Source organism: Cryptomeria japonica, chromosome 4 (assembly GCF_030272615.1).
Source record: "Cryptomeria japonica chromosome 4, Sugi_1.0, whole genome shotgun sequence".
In the NCBI taxonomy this organism is placed as follows: Eukaryota; Viridiplantae; Streptophyta; class Pinopsida; order Cupressales; family Cupressaceae; genus Cryptomeria; species Cryptomeria japonica.
This window is the reverse complement of record NC_081408.1, coordinates 466,611,694-466,626,556: the sequence shown is the minus strand read 5'-3', so window position 1 is coordinate 466,626,556 and position 14,863 is coordinate 466,611,694. Positions and strand designations below refer to the sequence as shown.

General features: G+C 39.9%; 1 protein-coding gene across 5 annotated transcripts; it reads left to right on the top strand.

The window, feature by feature from the left end:
• The first annotated feature begins 954 nt into the window (after positions 1-954).
• LOC131077338 (uncharacterized) lies at positions 955-9,932 on the top strand. 5 transcript variants are annotated; one of them, XM_058014818.2, is made up of 15 exons: positions 955-1,521; positions 1,668-1,993; positions 2,354-2,411; positions 2,522-2,700; positions 3,018-3,053; positions 3,162-3,465; positions 3,560-4,268; positions 4,370-4,433; positions 4,527-4,616; positions 4,832-5,114; positions 5,228-5,324; positions 5,445-5,538; positions 5,810-6,202; positions 6,326-8,891; positions 8,982-9,932. In XM_058014818.2, exons 1-15 carry the CDS (start codon positions 1,410-1,412, stop codon positions 9,377-9,379), a joined length of 5,709 nt encoding a protein of 1,902 aa, XP_057870801.2. In that variant the 5' UTR covers positions 955-1,409; the 3' UTR covers positions 9,380-9,932. The 5 variants fall into 5 exon arrangements, with proteins under 5 accessions (XP_057870801.2, XP_057870802.2, XP_057870800.2 ...); XM_058014819.2 differs by having other exon boundaries at positions 3,018-3,059; positions 5,234-5,324; XM_058014817.2 differs by having other exon boundaries at positions 956-1,521; positions 3,018-3,059; positions 4,373-4,433.
• Positions 9,933-14,863: the final 4,931 nt, after the last annotated feature.

The window sequence follows — 14,863 nt, the reverse complement described above, 5'->3', positions numbered from 1 at the left end:
GAAGTTATAGAGTCATGGGCATTACCTCCACCAAAAACAATCATAAAAAGGCAGTCACGGTCAAAGGAAAAGCCATCGTTATATTTATTTAATCAATTAGGGCAGAGCTAAGAGAAAGTGCTAAGTGGGCACTATTTATCAACACTCTGTGACACTTTTACCATCGTGCAGGAATTTCCCATGTGGCGTAGAAGAAAGGGATCAAGTATAATAATTATTCATAAAGCTTGAATAAAAATTCCTGGACATACATGCTCAACATTGGGGTAGGTGCATGAACGGGTGTTATAATCAGAATGTTGTTGACGTGGAACAAGAAAAAAAATTTATCCTCCAAAACGTAACGGTGAAATTTACGCAGGCTGTGTGGGTTTTCCTAGGCCAGCCCGACTGTCTCAATCCTACACCTTGGATCCCATTGACCAGCTCAAGCCTTAGTACATAATTCATTTAAGCCCCCCCATGTGACCGGGGGCCTATGTGTTGCCGACATTGGGGAGGGGCAAAGTAGTTGAGGCGAATCTGGGTGATTTTGTGTATCCGCCGGGACTATTTACCGTGCAATCTGAAAAGCAGTTAGCCTAAGTGGAGTAAAAAATGAAAAGAAGAAAATATTAAAGAGAAGCCGTACCTAACAAGTAAGCAACAAGCCTGGGTTGCCTCGGGTCCTTAGCACTTCGACCCGCCACCATCCTAAATATACAACGCTGTATCTCCACTCTCCGCAATCCACGTGGGTGACACGTCAGAGAGGCGGCAATGAGCCCAAAACCCGGCGAACGTCCCGACAAGATGAATCTACGGTGGATCGGATTGCCACGGGGGAGAAGGAGATCTGCGCCGTGGATTGATGGGGAAAGGAACAGACGGCAGAGATGAGGCAGGCATATGTGAGGAGGAATCTGGGCCGTGGGAGAAGCTTTTGGGAGTGACTTTTTGTAAGGGAGGGGTGAAGGAAATTGTATTTGTGTGCAGCACAGCAGGTAGAGAGAGAGGGGGGGAAGGAGGGTGATGTGATGCAGGTTTATTGGTAGAGGACGCGTGATTTGGGCAGAGCAGTCCATTTTTATTTTATTGCCTTGTGTGTTGAATCGTCTGGATAGGATTCCCGAATGAGCAGAGTTTGTTCTTGGTTTTGGTTGCTCTGTTGTGCATGTTTCTTGAGCTTGGTGGCACTGTGAATGCTATATGGTTTCCTGCGTCATTTGTTTGCAGGGGATATTTTTGGAAAAGATGGAATCTTGTACGGAGTGGAACTGATCAGAGCGGAGGAAGTGATGGATAATGCTTTTAGGCGGCCGAATTATGACAGAAACTGGAGGAAATGCATGGGTTTCGGAGGGTGTAGTTTGGATTTGAGTGGAGGGGGGAAGTGATTGAGAAACGGTGGTTTTTGTTTGGGATTTTCTATGGATAGAGGTAGAGATAGTAGGAGGGGAGGAGGAGGAAGTGGTGCAGGGGCGGTATCTGGTCATGTGGCGTCACGTAGGAGGCCTAGAAGCGGGTTCAAGGATTCATCAGGTTGGAGGTTTTAATCTTGAAAGATCTCAGTTTTAGGCTGGTTTTCAATTTGGGTTGGGTGAATTTGTAGCGTTTTCTCTGTATTGGTCCTGCACATGTTTTAATGTTTTTTGTAGAATCTAATTGATATTTTATTGTTTTTGTAGCGGTCTGTGAGGAGGAGGAAGGATTGAACGAGTCTCATGATTCTACAAGGTTGCGGGAAAGATCTAGCAGTGCTATCAATAACAGTAATAATCACAAGAAGGAGCGAAGTAGTTTGTCTTCAAGCAAAAACAAGAGAAGGCGGCCTGGATTGCCTGAGCGCTTCCATGGCGGCGGTAGAGATAGGGATAGAGATAGAGATAATGAGGAAGTAGATGAAAGTAGTGAAGAAAGTCCAGTGGAAGAGGAAGAGGAGGACGATGATGAGCCTCCTCATCGCCCTCTCCCTAATCCCAGAAGGACAACAAAGTTTAAGTCGCAATGGAAGGTGAAGATCTCAGAGATTGGAAATGATCTGTCTTTCTGGGGAATTTAGGATTTGTTTGGATATGCATGCTTGTTATTTGGGTTCATATTGGTTGTGTAGTGGGTTTGATTTGTATTTTCTATTGGTGCTGGTTTTTGCTTCGTTTATGGGTTTGCTTGGGAATAACGAATCCTGCTGAATTTAACTTATTTCTATGTTGATTTGGAGATTGATTGCCAGAGGATACGGGTTTTTGAGGTTTAGATTGGACTTCTGATATTTTATTATTGATGATGGTGGTAGTGATTAGGATTTAATCTCGGATGTGGTCGAGGTCTGTGTATTTTTTGTCAATAATGTTATGGGGTTATGTTTTTGCAGGTTTCCGAAGAAACGATTGGTGTCGGTCTTGATTCGGTCCCTCGGAAAGCTCGGTCAGGTATAGTACCGCTGGCTGAAAGGAGGAGAGACTGTAGCGAGTAAAAAAATGATTTGAATTTTGTGTTTTTTTGGGTCCCAAATGAATTGGATTGCGTGTTTGATGTGCAGCATCTGTGAAGAGGCCACATGATTCATCATCATCGGCAGTATTGTTAACATCAGTAGGAGTAGGAGTCTCAGATGGTAGTGTACATCGTCGCCAGAAGTCTCCGTCTCCTGCTGGGCCAAGTGTAGTTCCGGCCTCTCCTTCGTCTTCAAATGCATCAGTGAAGCCTGGGAAGAGAATGGTCCGTTTGCTTTCTATGGAGCTAATCATGTTATTGCTTATTTCATTAAATCCTCAATAGATCCAAAAATAGCATTTGCATTTCTCTGTAAGGCAAAATTTTTGTTGTTTTGACAGTCTTCGTAAATTTCTAATGCTTGCTCTGCTTATTTGACCATCTCTTCAGTGTGCTCTGAATTGAAGATAATCTTTGTTGACTTGGCCTATTTTTGGGTTTAGCAATTTTTTTTTTATGATTCGATATTGGGGAGTTTCGCACTTTGCGCAGTGGGATTGCCACTTGACTAGTCTAATATTAATCTTTTCCTTTTTTCGCAGAAGCCAATTGGGACGAAGCCTCGGCCATCGAAAATGGTAAAGGTAATTGCGTTTGTCATATACCTAAGCAAATAAGGAAAATGTTGTGTAATAACTATTGTAGTGTTAATTTTCTTTTTGGGTGGTTGTGAATGTTGCATGCAGATGTCCAGCTCAATATCTGAACGGGAAGTAGAAGTTGCGGAGGTGTTGTTTGGACTGACAAGGCAATTCCATAATCATCACCCAGCTGGAGAAACCTATGCATATTCAAATGCAAATGCATCCAAGCCTGATGCAAAGGATTCCTCAAACGATGGATCGGTTCCTCCCATTTACAAAGTCTCTTCCCCATTACCCTCTTCTTCAGTTGTTTCTTCACCCATTTCTACTTCTATTTCTCCTCCTCCATCATCTGCAGCATTGACATTACCACATCATTCCACCTCAGCTCCAACACCCCCGACGGGTACAGTCCTCATTTCTATCCTTAATATTCATTCTTCATTCGTTTTTCGCTTTTCCAATAGTTGATGATTATCAGGTGAAAACTATATGTGCAGCTCCCAAGAAAAAACGGCCTCGACCGGCAAAGCCAGAAGAAGCAAGTTCTGCGAGTGTGATGAGACCTCCAGTATCTGTCTCAGCCGCTTTGACGACGCCAAGTATTGCTTCTGGGGCAAGGAATGATATTGAGTCCGGCTATCAACATGTCAAAATGGAAACTTCTTCTGTGAACTCGGAGCCTGACGCGTTTTTACCTGTGATTAACCCCAAGGGAATCACGTCTGTCGCTACCACAACTTGTTCATCTTCAATTTCTACAACTGCCAATCAAGTTTCCACTCCACTGGCGCCTTCAAATCAGACTGATGGGTTTATTGCTAGCGAGAAGACAGCAGCCACTAAATATGCAGATTTGAAATCAATTACAACTGAAAAGACATCAGAAGCTAAAATTCCAGATCTTAGAACGCCAACCGAGAATATAGCAGATGGTCATAGTACCGATTTGAAGGTAATTCCAAATGACAAGCAAGGAGGAGCTAACAGTGCAGATGCTAAGTTTGTGACAAACGAGAATACTGTAGAACCTAAAGCAGTAGAAAGTCACTCAGATGAAAAGAGTCAATTTGATGCATCCGAAGATTTTAAAAAGTCAATGACTGATGTCTCTGAAGATCAACCTGATCAAATTGTGAAGAAAGAACTTGATGTGCCCGATTCTGATTTGTCCTCTTGTCCAGATAAGAAAATGGGGATTGTAAATAAGTAAGATAAGCAATAGACCGTTTCAGATATTTCGTTGAAAGGCATTTAGTTTATGTGTTATTCTCCTCTATAGGAAACTAAGTTTTATCTTTTTGTTTTAGCAGGCTCACTCAGACTCCCAAAGCTGAAAGCATTGTTGAGGAAAAGTTCAAGATTGATCTCATGGTGAAGTTTTTGTCATATTAAGTACACCTTTACCTTTGGCTTCCCTCTTGGTTAGGGTAGTCCTGATCATCATATATTTGCTATTTGTTTCAGGCACCTCCCGAAAAGTCTTCTTTTGATACAGACGATGACAGCTTACCTGTTGCTGTCAGCCATGTTACTGCTGAAGTACCAGAAGGAACTGTAAGTACATGCTAAAAGAATCAATGCGTTTGCTTTTTCTTAGTTGGATCAAAACTGCAAGTATAGACTTACATTGTTCTGGCTATAGAAGGGTTATAAAATGCTGCAATAGCCAGGACAGTGTCTAGGTTTGAATTTTTTAGTTGAGAAAGTATTATTCATTTATTGAAAAGAGGTCTATACGCAGGTGACTAACTCAGTGGTTTTGGTAACAGGGAGTTACTGTTATCTCAGAAATCATGGCAGTCGCGGTAAAGGAAGAAAGGCAATCGAACAAGTGGGAAGAGGAGTTGAAGGTAGAAAAGACAGAAAATAAATATGACACGAGAGATGAGGGAGGAGAGAAACTCTTGCAGAAGAAGCCTGTTATAGAACAGAGAGGAATTGACTTGCAATTGGATGGAGAAAATTTGGACAACGTTTCAAATAAACTTTTACCACAGAAGCAAAGCAGAACACTGATAAATGAGCCAAAAATAGAAAAGGAAGAAAAATCTGGTCAGAGAATATCCTATGCTAATTTGCTCTTGGTAATATTGTATACTTCTGTAACCTTGCCATTCATTCCTGCAACAACTGACTTAACGTTTAATGCTGGTTTTTGTCTTTAGTTTCAGAAGGTGTGATGGGATCAAATGTTTGTGCCTCTTCAAGTGTAGTTACTTCAATGCCTATATCCATGACAGTTCCAGGCTGGCCTCCTCTTGGGTATGAACATTTACGAGGACTATATAATTGCAATTTTTATTGCTCGATCTCTCTCATCCATTATTTGTATAGAAGCAAAGTTGCCTTTTCTTAGGACTGAGCCAGTGCTTTTTCTATCAGATATTTTGCACCGGCTGCTGCTAATTGGGCTGGTGCTTCATCACTTCCAGGAGTCTTGCCTATTGAAGGGACCAATTCAACTCCGGCAATACAGGTACAACAAATAAGTAGCAGTCCAAATGAGAATTCCTTCTCAAGTTGGATATGGCAGTGATTAAACAGGAGATCTCCATTTTTATTGGTTTTGATTGAAGTAATTATCTGTTAATAGCTAAATATTTAATAAAGAGAGGGTATTTATTTGTTATGTAGTCATTATTTTGGTTTTCTATCACAATAAAATTGGTTTTATTATTTGTCATTGATAATAAGAGATCATTCCAGCTTGAGGCTTATAATGTGATTGGTTTGGTTGAATGTGGCAGCCTCCCTATATTTTGCAGAAGTCTCGTCCATCGTGGAAGAGATGTGCTACTCATTCATACATAGCTCATTTTATTGAATGCCAATTACGGATGAGTCGCCATTCTTTCTGGCCTCCGGCCAATTTTTTTGCCTCTAGACAATACAATTTGAATGCACCTTTGCCACCTTCATCTGAGTTTATCAATTTGGGCAGTTCAGTCTCAGGAACTGTTTCTGCTGCAAGTGCTGGAAATAATGCATCAGTCAGCCGTGGCTTGGAGTCTGTGCAGGACAAAAGCATCGGATTGACTGCTTTGAGTTCTAAGGAAAAGACTTCCAACTATGTGGATGCTAGAAGGAAACAAACTTCACATCAGCAGGCAACCCAGCAGATAAGTTCCACTTCAATGCAGGTATAAGTTATTCTTGATCTATTGGTGTTCCTTTCCATGTTTGCTTACTTTAATTCAAAGCACAGCATTGCTGTCCCCTACCTTTCCATTTTGCTAAACATTGTTTATACTAACTGTGTGCAGCCTGGACATGGTTTTGTTTTGTCTGCTTCACAGTCTGGAGCTGTAGGAGGAAACTCTAGCACTGCTGGAAGCATTGGTAATGTTGGCTCCTTAGTGAAGAACAGCAGCACGGCAGTAGAAGCTGTTCCAAGTGCTGGGGCTGGGCCAGCTAATAGCAACCTAGCAGGCATGAGTGCAGATGCCCAATATGTGACTATGCTACAAAATGGCTATTCCTTTGCTATTCCACATTTTGGGTCACCTTATGGTGGAGCGTCCAGTCACATTGGACAACAGCAAGCTCAGTTTTTCAACGCTCCTAGTTATACAACACAGTTATTGCATCCTCCTCAATCCCAACCTCAACCTCAGTCTCAGCGGCAGGGCCCACAAAATCCTAGTACATCCAGTGGGTCATCATCATCGCAGCAGCATAAACAACAATTTCAAGGTTCACGGAATTTTTCTTCATCACAAAAGCAGCAGCAGCAAGGAACACCATCACCCTCTCCATCAAATTCTCAGCAGCAACACCATATGCCTATGACACAAGCTCGTCATATTGACCGGGAGGCCAACAACGAGGGAGATAGTCCCTCAACTGCTGATAGCAGACTTCCAGTATCTCAAAAGACTTTTTATAGCCCAGCGTCACCAACCAGCTCAAATTACAGTGCCACCCCCACATCTTTACTTGCTCAAGGTCTGCCAATACAAACTCAAGATTTAGCTCTATTCCCTCCCTCGGGAGGAAAGCATAATGGCAAGCAGCAGCAACCACAATTTCAGTATCAGGTAGCTTCAGGATACAACTTACAGCAACTTGGAAATGACCCAACTTTTCAAATGAAATTCAATCTCAGTCCATCTCAGGTTCAGGCATTTGCAATGAACCAAACTTCTAATATTTTATGCGTTCCTCCTATGGCACAAGGCCATGCAATGATAACAGACCCTGCAAGGCACCAAATTCAAGTCCAGGCTCAACAACATGCAGTTCAACCTGGTGGTACACAACCACAGCATTCCGGGCAAATGCAGAGAACTCAAACAATTAGTACTGGTGATGGAAGAAATAGCATTGATTCAATGAGCAATGCTAGTGGTAGGGGGCGTGATGATGAACGGAAGTCAACCATGAAGGGTGGAATGGGTCATTCACTGCATTTTTCCAGGTTTGAGACTGAGAATTCCGCTAACATTCATGGATCCCCAACAGATGGCAGCCTTCCCGCTGCTCTTGTTACAAATAACATTGACAGCATGAGTAGAACACTGAATGCAATTCCTTCTGCTGGAAATGGAAGCCGAAACTCTCGTCCCACTAGCAGTTCTTCCCAAGGCAGTCCCCATCTGCCCTCTACTCAACAGTTGAACCCGAATACTAAGCAGACTGCAAGCCGTGTTAAAACCATGCCTAGCCCAAATGTACTACCATCAGTAACTTCAGCACAGATCACAATGCCTAGTTATGGAGGAGATCGAACTCCACCGAATTCCAATCTCAGCAAGTTTCCGGCATCTATGTCATATCAAGGCCAAAATATGAAGCAGGGGCAACAGTCTCCTCAGTGGAAGATGTCTTCAAGAACGCCCATGCCCCCAACTATGGCTGGTGTTGGTGCTTCAGCACAAGCTATTCATGCTGCAGAAATGAAAAGTTCCCCTCAGCAAGGAAGGAATCAGCATAGCAATACCAATACAGGGGGTAGTGCAGTTTGCTCACCTCAAGCTTCATTTGTTACAAGCTCAAAGAATTCTGGACAAGCACCAATGAATTCAAAGAATAATTGTACTCCTATAGTAGCTCCAAAGTTGTCCTCATCAACTGCTCCAGTAGTTGGATCAATTCCCATGTCTTCGTCCTCTCCGGTTTCAAAGTCTGTTGGGAGTCCTGCATCAAGGAGCCCAACTGGGAGCAAAGGACCCGTCTCACAACAGAAACCTGCTGTTTCCACCTCTAACAAAAAGTCCTCTCCTGTTGGAAGCAGAAATATGCCATCTGTTTTGGGGCCTTCAAATGTATCTCAAAGCTCATCAGGGAAATCTGGACAACAGCAATATCAGCAACAATCAATGCCTGCAATGGCATCTGGGCAGTCGGTTAATCTAAAGAACCAGCAGTATCTTAACCAACCTCATTGCAATCAGCAGCCGCTTATTTTTCAACATACTCAGTATCTGTCGCAACAGGCAGTACAGCAATCCCAGCATTCAGCTCAAACTGCTCATCAAGTGACAGGATTTCATCAAAAACAGCAATTGCCTGGATCAAATTCTCCACAACCAGCTTTCAACACTGCTCATCTGCGTCAACAAGTAGGTCAGCAGCAGCAAATGCAATTGGCTTCATCAGCCTCATCTACTCCCAGTATGTTTCCTCTAGGAACTTTGACATTGGGCGGTACCTCTGGTGGCTCTTCAAAAGCCAATCCCAGTGTATCTCTTGGAGGGAATAGTAAAGGAAATATGATGCTACATGCACAGTGTAGTGGTCAACAGCAGCTGGGGAATACGCGTGCAATGTTGGCTTCTTCATATATGCAGGCGATGTCATCAAAGTCTTCAGATCAAAGAGTTGTGGCAGGTGAAAATCTTTAATTTGGATTAAGTAATTCAATAAGTTATCGATACCATCTTCCTATCAAGTACTGACTGCTGCACTAATTTTGTGTAGATGTCTTAAGTCAAGAACCAATCAATGGAAATCGAATGCTACAGAACTCAGCTAATTTATGTTCATCTGCTGGTCAGAACAGAAGTCCTTTCAATACATCTCCTCAGGCAGCTTCCATTCATGTGCCTCCAGGAAGCCTCAAAAAATCAGGAGGCAGTGCTGTAGAAAACTTGAACTCGGGTGGCCTCAGCCTGTCTATGGCACCATCCTCTAGCGTTCGAACTAATCCTGGACCAACAGGCAGTGGGAGTGTTGGGCAAAATTCAGCTGGTATGCATTCAAATCAAATGCCTCCGATGTCTATCCACCAGCCTCCAGTTCCCTTAGCTGGAGGACCTGCAACAAGTGCTTCCCCTGGATTACATGGGCAAACAGCAGCAAGTGTGGTGCAACCATGACATAACATCTGTATCACAGTTTTGAGTCAATGAGAAACTGCAGCATCAAACCATGTTCTTGGCAGCAGCAGCTGAAGCTTTTGTGCATGGCCATACATTTGTTGAAGTGCCAAGGATCTACAATATGTTTATTGTACATCAACAAGTGTAAAATGGACTTATACAATTACTTTCTCTGCACCTTGCATGCGCTCTAGAAAGGTGTGCCACCAAACGGTTGAAATCCATCACCTGTATGCAAAAACCTTTCTTCTATCATTTTTGTATTATAGCATCTGCTTAAAGTGTACCAATCCAGCCTCTCCATTGGATGTATCAAATCCATAAATATATTTTCACCATTTCCGATGTACGAATCCTTTTTTCTTTCTCATGATGGAAATATATGTTGGATAGATAACAAACGGTTATTAAGATTTTAGGGCCACTGACTCAGAGGAGGCCAGGGTTTCCATCAGAACCTGGATTTCTGAAATCTGGTGCTGCTTTTGTATATTTACACTTACAGGGATCCTCTGTAGCACTATTAAAAGAATTTAATTTTTTTGAAATCTATTTGGTGTGGTTTTGATCAATGTTATGTGTCTGATGCAGTTGGATTTCCCAGTAGATTGCAATTTCAGATACATTTTGATAAATACAAAAGCATAAATTCTTTAAAAAGTTTTATGAATCCTTACTATGAGTTTGGTGCATGACATCCTTGCATAGCTGCACTTCTTCTCTCGTATAAAAAGATAACATATGGGGAGATTTTCCTTCTACAACAAATTCATTGTCTCCAAGATCAATATATGGCTTTAAATGTCCAAATAGGATTTTAAGACATTGGGTAATCAAACTAATTTTTTTCCTTGTATCGATGGAAAGAAGCATTTTGAAACTCTGAAGACGACATGGTTAAAATTAACTTGCCCGACAATAGTGCCCAAGTTATTTTTGGCCGAGTTGGAAATGTTTCAGTGTCTTCTGCTGTGCAGTGTTACCTAGTGGCTCCATCAAGAGGGGCTAGATAATCTAGAGAAAATATGGGATCAATGCCAGTGATTCCCTATATTCTGTTCCATATGGAATCCCCAAGATTTAAAATTGGTTGATTGCAGTAAATAAACTATTGGATCAAATGCCGGTGATTCCCTATATTCTGTTCCATACGAATCCCCAAGATTTAAAATTGGTTGATTGCAGTAAATAAACTATTGCTCTTTCTATATATTCAAACAAAGAATTTAGTTGAATGAACTAAAATAAAATGTATTAAAAGAACACTTGTATCCTGCTTTTAATTCCCCACAGAGAGTACAACCAATGCTGTTCTTACTTGGGTAGATAGCTCCTTCTCCCCCCACCCAAATCTTGCTTCTCCCCAATTAAGTTAAAACTGGCTGGAATCGTCTATCATGAGAATTGGAGGAGCCATAGGGAATACATCACTGCCTTAGAATTCGCCAGAAAATTAGCCGTTTTCAATTATATGCTTGTATCTGTTGTTGATACAGATCTGAAAAAGTTCCTTCCTATCAAGATAATTCAAATATTTGAGGGGATTGGATGGAAACAACCCATTGATTATGAAGATATTCCATTAAGGTGCATACTCTGCCAGGAGAATGGTCATCGAGCAAAGGGCATGTTATTCCTATGAGCCCAAACGAAAAAACCTGCCTGAATCAACTCAGAGAAACAACCTCAGAAGGAATGATAGACTGGCTGTCCCAAAGAGGAACGGCTGTACGAAGAAAAAGGCAAGGCTTTAAATTAAAAATCAATGATAACTTTGAGAGGGCATATGCCTGCAAAGAGAAAGCCTTAGCATGGAACAACTAAAACATCATGAGTACTTAATAAATAATATGCTATGGCCTCATATGAAGATAACAGAGTGGAAGATATCAAATTTAAACAGCCAAAGGAGTTATCAAAAGCCATTCAGAACTGATTTCAGACCGAAGAATGGAGAATCAGAAAACTGTCTTGCACGTAACTCGCTTTTCATATCAAACGCCAATGCTGCAAAATTTAATAGTTTCAAGGGAAAAGAAAAGCTCAGCCCAAACTCTAAAACCTAAGCACTTTGTTGAAAAATCAAAGCCACCTAAGGATTTTGATATTGTTGAATATCCAATTCTGATGCCCCCCAAGGATTTTGATATTGTTTAATATCCAATTCTGATTACATACAAAATGTTAAAAGGAATTTGTAAGTTTTTGGAATTCAAAGTCATCCTTCTTCAGTCATTTTGTCTGTTGAATTTGTCAAGAAGGTTAGCCCTTTTTCCATATGAATATTTGTCCTCCACAAAGCTGGACTTCATTTCTCAATAATCATAAAACCTTGCCCCAAATTTTTTTTTTTCAAATTCTTGTCAAATTAAATCTGAAGCCTTTTGTACTCCCCTTTTTTCCAAAGCATAGCTAATATGTTGAGAACAATGTAACTGCACTACAACTTTCTGTAAACAGGATTTGATAGCAAGGCAAGGAGGTTTGGTGTCGAGGTGTAAACCAATTGTTTCGCTAATGTCTTTGTACCAATTATAATTTTAGTTTACAAAGTCGAAGATAATTGTCTTGAGCATCACTTCCAAAACGTGTAGATTTCTATCTCATGAATTTGCTCTGGTGCTTGCCAAATATAGTTTTGTTTGAGGAAACATGGTGCAATAAAATAATCAATCTTAAATGCATCGAGGTAAGAGACAAAGTTGCTTTGGCTGGAAGCTATCAATTGACGGTGGTATTAGTTAATCATTAATATGCTACTGCTGATTGTGGCATTTGGGACCGAAGCATAATAGTTCTTGATGGTTGTTTTTTTAATTTATGAGGGACATAAGTAGATATAAAACGTGATTTAACAATTATGGAGACATTGTGTGTCAATAAAAAGACATCCTGGTAAGTTGCCCTAATTAATGCAACAAACTGTGTTATACTTGTTCTTTTCAACATCTGAAAATTCTTTATGCAAATTGCTTAGTAAATTCCCATCTCTTCTTGTTGCAGCTTTGAAGATATTGGACTAATGCCATGTAAGTAGATATGAAAATAATCTGGACAATTTGGCTTGACGTTATTATAATTATCCGTTGTCTTATTACTGTGTGGAAATAACGTAAGCTTGAACCAGGATGATTTGCAGCACTGACTGGAAAACCACCGCGCAACAAAAGGTCATTAATTAAACTTCGTCAGCAACCTTCTGATCATTTTCTCCTGTGGACTTTGTGCACACTATACCATGTGACTGTCGGCAATTAGCATAAACCCTTTCTGGTCTTTATCTTCTCTACATAAAGCTTTTAATGGACTGTTTACAGTTCAACCATTTTATGTTTGCTTTTTAAATTATCCTGAAGTTTCAGAAATCACAAATATTCCTTGCATCCACGAAATTTTTGGGGAGTTTCCATCTGTTTATTAATTTTTAACACGAAAGCTCTTGCAGATCACTTTGCACTCCTTTAAGAGATTTACAAAGTGGCATAACCCAGGAATTAAGGATTTTATTCCTCCATAAAATTTGTAGCTGTTCTCTTGTTCTACTTGCCTGGTCCCTGCAATGTATTATTTTAATATGACATCAATCTTTGTAAGTAGCAAGGTTTTACATGAATATTATGCAATTGGCTCCATTGACAGTTCCAATAAACGATATTTCATTCATCTCTATTTAATACAAGGATTCACATTGAAACAATGAAATAAATCACATGAAAGATGAAAAACTTGAATTTGGTTTTATTTTATTCCTTTTCAAGGCGATGGCTCCGTTTGTGCCTCTTTTTTCCCCATTTTGCTACATAGGCATTTTCTACTGGCAACCAAAGCCAACTCAATATCAAAAACATATTATGCATAAATCAAAATCTATTATTGACCAATATAGTTCAAGTACAAACACATCAATTTTCACTTTGGATGGGCTATTCCATTTCTTGGATTGATAAAGTCCATTAATCCCACTTGAGCTTGTGTTGCAGTTGAGTCACCTGATGCTTTTTCATTCTTTGAGTATTGAGATTAAAATTAAATGCAAATAATCAAAATGGACATAAGGAAAAATTTTCCGTTTAGAGTATTGAGATTAAGATCAAATGCAAATAATCAAATGGACATAGGACAATGTTTATTTGTAGAAATTATTGATCAATTCATGAGTTTCACATAATAAATAGGGACACATATCTACGAATCACGGGCAGATTGAAGCAACAACATGTCTCAAGCCTTCAGAACTTATATCACTAGTGCTCAGGGTTTAAAAGGAAAGGGGTTAGGGCAACACAGATTCCACGTATGAGTATCTTTTAAAACGAGTGCAATCAGATACGATATAGGTTAGAGATACATGCCAAAAATACAAATTCAATAAATTAAGATGATTCTGAAAATCTGATGTCTTGTTACTATGGGTTTTCAGTTTTCATTGACATTCTAGACTTAAGGACATTCTTTCAATATATGGGCTTAACCTAATTTGGTTCTTATAACTCCTATCATCTATGTATGGACAGTGGTTCACAGAATTTTTTCATCATGAATTTATGTAGGAATGGAGAGAATTTTTCATCTATAATAAGTTTGCAGAGTGAACATTTTTTTACAACAAATACTTCACAATTTACATATTATCAACCAACATTTATGAATACTTGAGTGTTTCTGGATTATATTATGTAAAGATTTTTATTATCAACGTTTCAGATCACACTCCGTAATCACTTTCTGTTTTCTTGCCCTCTTCTTTCATCCTGATGGATCGTAGTGCCATCAGAAATATCGATGATAAAAATCTTTACACTAAAATCCAGAAACACTTACATACTCATATTATGAACTGTGGCAATTTTTATCTTCAAACCGACATAATAAAAATATTCACAACAAACATTTGGAATAAAATAAGATAACATTTAACAAATATTTACAATGAAAAATTTGTAGCAGAAGATTAGAGAGTACTTTTGTACCTGACAGCACGATGGTCTTCTCTTCAAGCAGCCTTGCAGAAAAAATGATCTACTTCAGTTCGTTCCTTCCTGATTCGGTTGAACCAAAAATAGAATAAATAAAATTTAATCAGATGATTTGCGAGGTTTGGGCGGTATTGCAGTGGAGTCCCATGGAATGGGCTGCTATTTCTATATCTACAGTGCCGGTGGTCCCATGGAATTAATTTGTGTGTAAAATTTTAAAGTTTAGAATCCATACCTGAAAATGTGGAACAGCCATTTTTTAGATGGAAGAATGTAAGATGTTACTTGTATTGGGGGGCTCGAATTATGCAATGCCTGTGGAGACATTTTAAGCAGTTCGTTTTCACAAATGGTAGCATTCGGTTGGTGCTTTTTTTTTCACAAAAACAATTTCTAGTTCTACAAAGTGGGAAGTAACAGTTTCTCCTGTGCAGTTCTTTAGGCATCGGTAGCAACGCAAGTAAAAATTGACCCTGTTTTTGCATTTGGCTACTAAATTTCCTCT

Excerpts from the sequence above, each read along its gene's own strand:
- LOC131077338 (XM_058014816.2), top strand. The coding sequence starts at position 1,410 with ATGGATAGAGGTAGAGATAGTAGGAGGGGAGGAGGAGGAAGTGGTGCA. Across the intron at positions 2,412-2,521 it reads CCCTCGGAAAGCTCGGTCAG|CATCTGTGAAGAGGCCACAT; the intron begins GTATAGTACCGC and ends TTTGATGTGCAG. Across the intron at positions 5,325-5,444 it reads CCAGGCTGGCCTCCTCTTGG|ATATTTTGCACCGGCTGCTG; the intron begins GTATGAACATTT and ends TTTTTCTATCAG.